Source organism: Ostrea edulis, chromosome 3, assembly GCF_947568905.1.
Source record: "Ostrea edulis chromosome 3, xbOstEdul1.1, whole genome shotgun sequence".
Classification (NCBI taxonomy): Eukaryota; Metazoa; Mollusca; class Bivalvia; order Ostreida; family Ostreidae; genus Ostrea; species Ostrea edulis.
Window position 1 is genome coordinate 28,298,002 of NC_079166.1, and position 11,301 is coordinate 28,309,302.

The 11,301-nt window shown below is 36.6% G+C and overlaps 1 protein-coding gene across 1 annotated transcript; it reads left to right on the plus strand.

Annotated features, from left to right (window-relative positions):
• Positions 1–9,163: 9,163 nt before the first annotated feature.
• Positions 9,164–10,582, plus strand: LOC125677383 (uncharacterized). The gene has a single exon (XM_048915423.2). It carries the CDS (start codon positions 9,219–9,221, stop codon positions 10,269–10,271), a length of 1,053 nt encoding a protein of 350 aa, XP_048771380.1. The 5' UTR covers positions 9,164–9,218; the 3' UTR covers positions 10,272–10,582.
• Positions 10,583–11,301: the final 719 nt, after the last annotated feature.

The window sequence follows — 11,301 nt, forward strand, 5'->3', positions numbered from 1 at the left end:
CAGACGACACACTACACTTAATGGGGTAAATATGTGGGGAAACAGACGACACACTACACTTAATGGGGTAGATATGTGGGGAAACAGACGACACACTACACTTAATGGGGTAGGAAATTATCGTGATTAGTAGAGAAGCAGACGACACACAACACTTAATGGGGTAGATAATTATCGTGATTAGTTGGGAATCAGACGACACTCTCCACTTAATGGGGTAGGTAATTATCGTGATTAGTGGAGAAGCAGACGACACACTACACTTAATGGGGTGGGAAATTATCATGATTAGTGGAGAAGCAGACGACACACTACACTTAATGGGGTGGGAAATTATCGTGATTAGTTGGGAAACAGACGACACACTACACTTAATGGGGTAGGTAATTATCGTGATTAGTGGGGGAAGCAGACGACACACTACACTTAATGGGGTAGGTACACACAGAGCACACACTCAATTATATCATATACTTTTATATCATATACTTTTCAAAGATTCTCTGATATTCGAAAATCATCTCACAATTTTACCTCCAAACTACGCACTAATTTCATGTTTTAGAAGTAATGATTTTAAACTACCCATGGAGTGTGGAAGATGGAATAATGCTCCCAAAAGTCGACGTTTGTGTTATTTATGTAATCAAAACAAAGTATAGGAGATGAATATCATTACATTTTTGAGTGTACACAACATAATATAACAGAATATTTTTATTGTCTGAAAATCTAACAAAGAAACCAAATATTGTATAAAACTCCACAAACTATTTACACCAACAAATCCTGCACTGCTTAAAAGTTTATGTAATTTGATATCTATTGTAAAGAAAAATATGGACCTTGCGTAGCTTTAACAATCTCATTATGATAATACGTTCATTTGTGGACTCAATCTTTCTCCACGTTATACATAGCAATATAGAGATTCACACCTGTACAAGTTATTGCAGTATTTTGTATTTCCCAACCTCCTCTCTGTTATGTAGGAGTGTATATTAATGAAAATAAAGCATTGATTGATTGATTGAAATGGGCACACACCACTACACTGACTTACCTTAGGAGATACGTATATATGCTTAATTAGGACTGAGTATTTCATTTAATTTGTGAATGTTAGAGACCCTTACGTTCGTTCAAGGTTACGGAGATACATGTACATGATCTGTTAATTCCACTTCGAACAAATAATTATAAAGGCTAATTCAATTTGACTTTTTCTTTTTAGCAACCCTTTACGGCTATATTTCAGACCCCTCTTTTCTTTCACTTGCACATTGTCAATATTAGATTTATGAGCTGTATTTCATGGCTAAATCCTTTGTTCATACAGCTCCTCGTCGATTAGACTTTAAACAGGAGCGGAAAGCTGGGATTTTATTTTAAGTTTCGTTCTTTCATAAATCAATTCAAAATCTAAAGTTATGTATTTTGTGCAGGGAGTTTTAGAAATTAAATTTTCACTTAAATTCATAAATCTTTAGCTGGACTGAAGATACTACACTTATTGTAATCCCTGTATATTTTTGTCCACTTTTCATTATGGTATAATATTTATAGGTTATAGACTTTGTATGGGAAAATATGACGACCGAGTTTTTTTTTTGGCGCGAGGTCCGTTCGCGACAAAAAACGAGGTCGTCATATTTCTCATACAAAGTCTATAACCTTTTTATTATATACTTTCAATTTCATTTAGAAACTAACAATAATTTTATTTTTAACAATAACTTTATCGGTTTAACTGAGTAAAAGATGAAAAACACGAAAAATTTTAAAATTAACGGCGTAGAAATTTGATTGTGACGTAATGTTTGCGGGCCGGAATGTTTCCGGGCATATATCGTGCGATATATGCCCGCAAACTTTTAAAGAAAAAAGAAGAGATGAAATTGAAAGTATATAATAAAGCGCTTTATCTAATTAACACAATTACCCTGAAGCGCTTTGCATGTAAAACAAACTAAAACAAAAGAACAATAAACTCATTAAAAGGACATAAGATAGTATTAGACTGGCGTATCTAAAAATAGGCAAAGCTATGTAAGGTTTTTTTTGTATCATCTTTCTAACATAGGACAATATTGCTAGAGAGTATTCGCTTTGATCTCCTTACCATTGTAGTCTAAGCATTGGTTATGGTCCATTTCTCCGTTCCACAGGCACTTGTTTCATACATGGGTCGCCCTCCTTAATAATACCACAGGCACTTGTTTCATACATGGGTCGCCCTCCTTAATAATACCACAGGCACTTGTTTCATACATGGGTCGCCCTCCTTAATAATACCACAGGCACTTGTTTCATACATGGGTCGCCCTCCTTAATAATACCACAGGCACTTGTTTCATACATGGGTCCCCCTCCTTAATAATACCACTAAGGAGGGGGACCCATGTATGAAACAAGTGCCTGTGCTTCGTTCTGTGTAATGAGTAAGAAGAACGTCATCTTTCGTTTTGTGCGAGATTGTGATAGATGTACGTATACATTTCCTTTCTAGCATATGCTGCATGTATGTAGTGAGCTAAAATATAAATGCAGTGGTTTACATTCAGTTGACTGTGTAAGAAACGAGATTTTGTGGCTTCTTTCAATCAATCCAAAGTAGGTTACATATACGTTTTCCCTAGCTATTTTCTCCAACCTACCCACCCCAAAACAATCCAAAATTATCGATCATCACAATTCTGTCATAAACCCCTGTCTGTGGTCGTTGTCTTCCTCATTGAATAGTTACGCAAGCACAATTGCTCCCTCAAGTGAGTATCCTAAATAGAAACTACTGCACATGAAACTATGAGGGAAATTGGAAGTAAAAGGCACGGACTTTTCGGATTATGACCTTGACATGTAAAAACGGTAGCGGGTGGTATATGATAAGAATCTTCACTGCTACGGCCTTGATCAACATGCATGCACATGGTATCCCACTTAAAGCTGGGGATGTCTCTACATGAGTGAAAAATCCTCAAAATTGAAGCTGTGGAGACTCAGTATAGGGTCACATAATTCAGACATTGTTTGGGATTGCATGCATGAATGGACTGGCGTCATCCATTGTACTATAGTTTGGCGTGTTTTCTTTTGTTAAAAGTGTGGGTTATCTGTACATAACCCACACCTTTCTTCAAACCCCGCCCACAAACTCAAAAAAAACAACATCACTGTCCACTGTATGAAGTTCCTCCAGATCAAAATTGCACATACCAAACACGGATAACTGACGCAGACTAAGTTCTTCAAATAAATATTCGCACTCAATCTCATTTGAAGCTTGAGACAAGATAATATCGTCAATGGTTTCGTTCCAAAGACTTTATATTTCCATATTCTCCTCTATGTGTGCAAAACATGTGTCAGTAGAAATATGGGTATCATTTCTAAAGATTTTAGAAAAGACCCAGTCACGTGATAAGAACGCGTCCGGGATATAAACTTGTTTTGCGAACAGAGTGAAGTCAATTAGACATTATGGTTTCGCGCCACACAATTCTGGGTTTTTTTTCCCCGCTTATGTTTCACCGATTTTTTAAAATTAATTGTATATATATGTAAATGTTTTCCAGTCAATTTAGTCAAAATACTGATTGTATTACAATGAAGAATATCAAATAGGATTTTTAAAAGAGTAACTATTATCATCAATTAAATATGTTGCTAAATTTTTAAACAGAAAAATGCACAAATCTGTGTTCTTAGAATTTTAATTGTATCTAATTTCAATTTTTTAAAGCAAATACCGGTACTAGAAGTCGGAAAATGAATAAATGTGAAAAAAATATCAAAACTAAAAGTCCAAATATTTCTATGCATTCAAAAAAGTTTTTGAAAAAATAATTAATGTTCATACCGTGACATTTTTTGGTGATATAAAGTCATTTTATAGAAATATATGGTGTACAAAGTGTAATGTAAAGACCAAAAAATGACATCATATATTGTAAACAGGAGATCGCGCTCCCGAAAGCTATAATGAAATATAATGAATAATAGTAAACCATGGTACAAGTCACTTACCCCATATAATATTGTTGATTATGTTCAGATACCCGATGGGCGTGGTCATAATGACCACGCCCATCGGGTATCTGCACATAACCAACAATATTATATGGGGTAACTACTACTAAACCAACTAGGACAACTTTTAAGTGTGTGTGGGAAATACCGCACTACACTTGACTTTGATAGCGAGTTGACGTTTTTTCTGCCGACAGACCGTGTTTACGATTGCTGTTTACTGTGAAGTTGTGAACTATTTACTATAATAACCATCAGAGGTTCGTGATCAGCGTTTCGTTTTCAAAGATCTTGTCATGTCTGTGGTCGCCTGATTCGGATTTATTATATGCCTCCTGTGTTGAGACTAATTGTCTTTTGTTGCCCAATAAGCTCTATTACAGCTTTTTCTTACTCCGCCATGAAGCTTCCCCCCCGGATTTTTTCATGACAAGCGAACTCGTTATTCCCTCAATTATTAAACAATTGATCAGAGTGATTAAGTTAGATGTCCATACAGCTCAATAAGGAAGTCGTTATTGCCGTGTTCGTCATGATGTGCGTAGACCGAATGGGGGTTGGATGCAATCAGGAGTATTCAGCTTAACAGCTGTTTGTTTTTGCCTGTCCGTTTGACGTTTGTTTAGGTCACTCAGTTAACCTATTGCTATCCGTTTTCGCTCGTTGTCGTGCGTCGTTAGTTGTGCTTAGCTGAACCAATTTCAATGAATTTTGGTTTATAATATCTAAGGGTCACGGGGAATAAAAATCGTGAATTTCGTGGTCTCTGCCTCTGGGGAATGTGGCCAAAACCACCAAAATTAATGTAATATTCGAAAATGTTCTTTTCTTTTCAACGTCATGCGGTGAAATGGAGGGCATTATTGTGATTAATCATTTACAAAGCTATGAAAACCACGACCTCTGGGTGCATGCCTAAGGGTGAGGCTAAGTTGGTCATGTGCTCAAAATGCATTATATCGTAGAACAATTATTTTCCTCTGGACATCAAGAAGGCAAACATGTTTGCCAATCTAATTAAAATCAGATATTAGTTCCGCTCACACAATCGCTACACAAGCATCTAACAACATCCTATAGAGGGTCATGTCAGAGGTCAAATTTGCAACAGCCAGTCAAATTCCCCGATTCATATCGATAGGGTATTATCCCACAATTCCATACATTGTTTACATAAGGAAGAGCAAAAATGGCAGCACCCACGATTGTGACTTGTTTTTCGCGCTTTTGTTTAAATTTTAGATTATGGCGACATCGGGGGGTCTTTTCATGTATACTTCAACAAAGAAGACATTTCAGTATCTGTTCCTGTTCATTTTTCAAAACCTCGAGACCAATTATCTTCAAAGCGGTTTTAATCGCTTTTATTTCGTCATCTTTGATAAGTAACCAAATGCAGTATATAATGAGGATTCTCATTGGATGTCGATGGCACTTCCGCCTTTGTAGCGAATGGTTAATTTTTCATGTAAAATTTGACCTCTGACGTGACTATCTATGGACTGTTGTTAGATGTTTGTGTAGCCAGTATGTGAGCGGATTTTAAAACATCTAATTTTAATTAGATTGAATGTCTGGATGATTATTATGAGCATTTGAGTCCTTGACCAAAAGCGCGAAATTCATGACTCTGGATTCAGGGTTCATGCCTAGGGAGGAGCTTAGTTGGTTATGTACTGAAAATGCATTGTATCTCAGAAAATCTAAAAGGTAAAATGTTTGCATGATTAGAATGGACTAGAATCCTTCACCAAAAGTGATAAATTAATGACCCCAAGGCTCAGAATGGGGATATAGATTGGTCATATACATTATGAAAATGCAATGGGAAATCTTTTTTACTGCTGGACGTCAAGCAGAGTGTTTATATGAAAACAAGTTGCTGTCCTTTAAAAAAGGACTGAAATACGTGGACCATAGGCATGTGTTTCTAATAGGAACTTAATATGAATCAAGGTATACGTTTGATCAGTCGATGTTTAATTTAACAGATGCACTTTAATTAAATTCAATAATAAGTGGCCGATCAATTACCAAATGATATTATTTCCGATTTTAAGGACATTTAAGGACATTATTTTTTTTCCTTCAAAAATCTTGAAAATAACTTCATTTATGTAAGTAAAATGAATTTTATTCCAACAATCTCTATCTTTTCCCTGAAACTTTGAACAAAGAAGATATACTTTATTAAAAACTAAACATAGTGAAATAGGTACATGATATCACTGAATAGATCGATTTGGATACATTAAAAACCCTCCCCCATGGCACACACGCACAAATACAGCAAAAAACATTGGCGATTTATCATAAATAACTGCCAAAATCCATACACGCAAAAATTTGACACCTTTAATTAATAATATAGGTACATGTATATTTGGGACAAGGCGGCGAAACCTCTGAGGGCGAACATGTATTGGGGGCGAAGCCACCCGTTACCTGCTCATTGTTTTGTATTGAATCCCGATCCCGATCAATAAGTTCCCCAATCGGCAATACTCGACTGTCTCCGCTACGCTCCGCATATCCATTGAGCATGCGCACACTCAGTTTTCTCCAGTGCATCCGGTTTAACCTCGCTTATATATTTTCTGCGTGGACCTCAGGGTCCACGCAATAATGAACAATGGCGAATTTATAACTTTTGGTGTTAGGGTTTAGGTTGCAGAATGGGACTTAATCAACCAGACAAACTGTTTGCATAACCAAAATGAGCAGTGACCCCTCTTTGAAAACTGTAAAACTCCATTTATTCTGGGTCCAGGTCCCAGTTGGGGTTAAGATAATCATATATTGAAGATACTCAATGTTTTAAGAATTGTATTCAGCTCTGGACATTATAACACGAAGCATGCGATGAGCCCTCATCCCTCTCCTAAACTGGACCGAGACCCAGGTGGAGAAATTTCATTAATAATCTTCTAAATTCGTGGACACTCAGCAGACAAACTGGTTGCATTATTATAATTTAAGCAACTGGCCTCCTACCAAGATGGTGAAAATCGTGCCCCATGGTTAAGGAGTAATGTTAGATTTTGTTTCCAGGATAGGACTGTTGATCATATGTTGACAAATACATCAACTTCTTTTAAAACGCCCATTTTTTTCCTGTACATCAAGTACACAAACAATATTCATCTTTAAGAAGTTTGGTTTTCTTCTAGATGTACTGAATATCAAGGCTCCTAGAACTCAAAATTTACTGTGATAAAACTTAATCTCCTACACAGGAATTGTACATTATCATTTGTGTATGACAGATATATGAATACATTGTGCATATCTATCTAGTACAATGTATAAAAATGAGAATGATTTGTAAAGCTAAAAAACGTGCATATCCAGGTGACCATTACGGCCCATGGACCTCGTGGGGTTTTTTTCTGGGGGGGTGGGTGGTTTTTTGTTTTTTGTTTAAATCTTTTTTTTCATTTTTTAAATCTATTCTGCTTTTGCTGACTCAACTTATCTATAGGTAACTTATAGGTATGCTACCTGTATTCTGTTTTGTTAAAGATGTAATGATATTTAGTGGGTTTAATTTTCTGTAGACGGTAATGCGACTCTATTCATGTGAGGGTCCCCCTCCCCCTCCCTCTGAATACGTTCACCTCTATATGACGGGGAAGTATTTCTATTGGACCATAGCATAATAACGTAATTCATTTTAAAGGGTAATCTGACCCAAAGTACATTTGATGATCCCTGTTTGAAATATTATACAAGGATACAGTAGTAGTGCGGACGTTGTATAAGAAGTTTAATGAAATTACGTGGAATTTTGCAACTAAAGAAATCTAATTTCATTTTTTTTTTAACGAGAAAGTGTGTGTATAATGCTTTGGTTGAATAAAAATCCATGATATATCATGAAACTCCATATACAATGTGCACATAGTAGACACTTTGCGCACTATGAATATTTATATAAATAAAACTCTAAAACAACACATAGCCTTGCAGCAGGATTTAAATGTAATTGTTGCAATAAGTCCGGATTTTCTCCGTCACTCATTACCACTGAGTAAATCCCTGTTAGCCTTAGTTTAATGTGTTTCTTATTCCAGAAATAACGTCCGGTGCGTGTACGGTCTAGGCATCAATCCCTATTACTACCCGTGTTCTCAAACGCGCCGCCATAATGCTTTTCTTGCAGGTAGATTCTGACAGGCGAATTCATCTTCCTCAGAACAAGGGTCGGGTTGACAACCGTCCTTTAAGTCAATGTTCCGTTGCCTAGAATTTTTCACATTTGCAAAACTTAATCACGGCGCTGTTAAAATCGCCAATTAGCGTAGATGGCATCTGCCGCTGGTCATGATATGGCATTGAGATAGTCTTTGATGGTCTTGTTGTAATTTATCACGTTGGTAGGTAATGTTGGTGAGGGTTCTTAATTGACATTTTAACTAAGCGTAATTAACGAAAACACAAGAGTTTGTGACATTTAATGCTCATTTAAAGATATATGGGTATTTTATAGTACTCTCGTTGGAAGCATACCAAAAGCATCTGGTATTCTACGATAAACACAATATGCAGCGTTTATAAAATCCTTCAACACTTTAATTTTAAGACTATTAAAAAAAACTAAGCTGTGTTTGAATTTGCATTAATTAAAAAAAAAACTTTATCTTTAAGCAATTCAATTATTCCGCACTATGAAGAGCATCAGCTATGACGGTGTTACTCGGAATTTGTAGAATCATTTAAATTCGTGGGGGCCAGTTTTTGTGGATTGCTGAATTTTTAAGGGTTCGTAGGGACGTAATTTCGTGGATTTATATATTTGTAAGATTCTTGTATACTAGTTGTCTTTATTCGTTGAGGATGTAAATTCGTGGGTGAGGGGTACCCACGAATTCCACGAAAATTGAGCCACCACGATTTCTAATAATTCCACAGTATTCTGTTTAACGATTTCTGTAATGTAGACATATAATACAGTTTCTATTAAAATTCCACTCTTATTACTGACCAAATTTTATTAAACACCATAACAGTCCTGAGAACATATGATACGCTTCTTTTCTGCCTAAGTGAATAATCTTTCTAGCACAAAACTATATCACCATCACCAATTTTCAGAATGTAGTTATCTCTTTTTTTCAGATTGGTAGATCTTATCGCGGCAGACCCTATCATTATATTTATAAGACCCACCTCGACAGACGCCGTCCACAATGAACTTCGTTCTGTTAGGGCAGCTGGAAGAACTTAGGAACGAAGGCATGACCGGAAACGAGAGTTACCTAGACTACGAACCTTATGATGACACCGTGACCTCGCTGATTCAGCTGGCCCAGATCCTCTACTTCTACTATATCCCTGTCATCATATGTCTGGGGATTTCCCTCAATACTATCGTGTGTATAGTCCTGCTAAGAACCAAGCTACGGAAGAAATTCTACACGCACGTGTTTGCTGCCACAACCATTAGTGATAACGGGTTTTTGGTGACGGTTCTGTTGATTTGGATGAAGGACCAGGCCGTGGATATTTACAAGGCCCCGGGAATGTGCCAGATGATCATTTTTATGAGTCACTTCTTCCCCTTTCTCTCGTTCTGGCACAGTATATCAGCGAGTATCATCCTTTTGATACGCCCCCGTTCCTCGTGCCTAACGAATACCTGTAACGGGCCGGGGAAATCTCGGACTCTGATCGTCTCTTTGTCCGTCTTTACCTTAACGATATACATTTACAAAACATGGACGAACGGTGTGTTGATTATCCAAGGCGCTCGCTTCTGTACTATTCTACCGGAAACGGAAGATGCCATGAAAATTCTGAACATCCTGGATGTGATAGTGTTACTTGTACTACCATTCATCATGTTCGCAATTTTTGATTTGCTGATCATAGTCAAACAAATAATGAAGCTTTATCTTGCCAATTCCTTTAATGGATCCAGTACGTACCAGGATTCGTTGAAGGTCGTGTTGGTGCACTCCATCTGCTTCCATATATTTGTAGGACCGGGGTGCATCTCCAAACTTATCTTATTGTTTCGATATATGTCCGGAAACGAACATTACGACTTCGAGGAATTGATACTGGAAAGTATATTCCAGTACGTTTTCTACACTTACTTTGGTATAAAACCTCTTTTCCATATTATAGTTTCCAAATCGTTACGAGTACACTTGAAAGAACTGCTACTTAAAGCGAAACAAACAATGTCAATGTCCCGGATGTTGATGAATGCCGGGTCACATGATCAAACGTTGTTGTAGGTCAGACTTTTGACATCATTATGTAGGTGCCTTGCCTATGTTAGGGACACATGTTAGCTATGGAAACACAACTCCCACAGTAATATGCGAATTGTTTTGAATTGTTCGTTGTCCATAATCTGTAACCAAGGTGTATCTGTGGGATTCAAAATTTATGAAACAAACAGATGAAAGAGTTATATGATCACATCGATAAAACTAGGATATCATCATACATGTAGATTGAAAACTATTGTTTGTGTTATATGTATATACAATTGTTGTATGAATTTGTTTCGATTTTACTGTTGTATTTATAATTTGGAAGTAAAGGTTAAGGTTTAACAACATTCTTTTCCTATTCTACACAATGAAAGTTGGAGGTGAGGATCTCATAACTACTATAAGGAATACAAAACAAAGAGTTGGGCAAACACGGACTCCTGGACATACCAGATGATTGGATCAGGTGTAAGCATACCCTGTTGACCGGTCACACCCGCCGTGTGCTTTATGTCTTGATCATGTAAACGGAGTTATCCGTAGTCAAAATCAGTGTGCCATGAACGATAAATCTTAATGGTGTGACGTTAAGATATATAAGTTATGCATGTCTATATAGCTATCATATCAAAAATTTATTACGTCAATTTATAATGAGCACTTAAAATATTGATGAACTGAAGAAAGTTTATATATGCAATGCACAATCTTTATATAATGCTCTTAAATCGCTCATTTTCGTGAGATCCCATGTTCTTTGATTCTGTGATTGATATATGAATCTCGCATGGCACAAGTACATAGCTCTTCGTTATTAGAATGAATACCCACTTTCCCGCCACGAAATAAACATCTACACACATGTAGGAATATAATTTTGTACCTAACACATAAACAATGAGTTTCCGAAAAGAGTGATTTTATAGTCATGAATATAAGTACAGGTAATATGCACTTAATTCGCGACATTGTCCTATAGGCGCTGGTAGTACAGTCGCACAGCACTTTGATTTATTTAAATTTCATACAGTTTCAAGGTAACCATGGA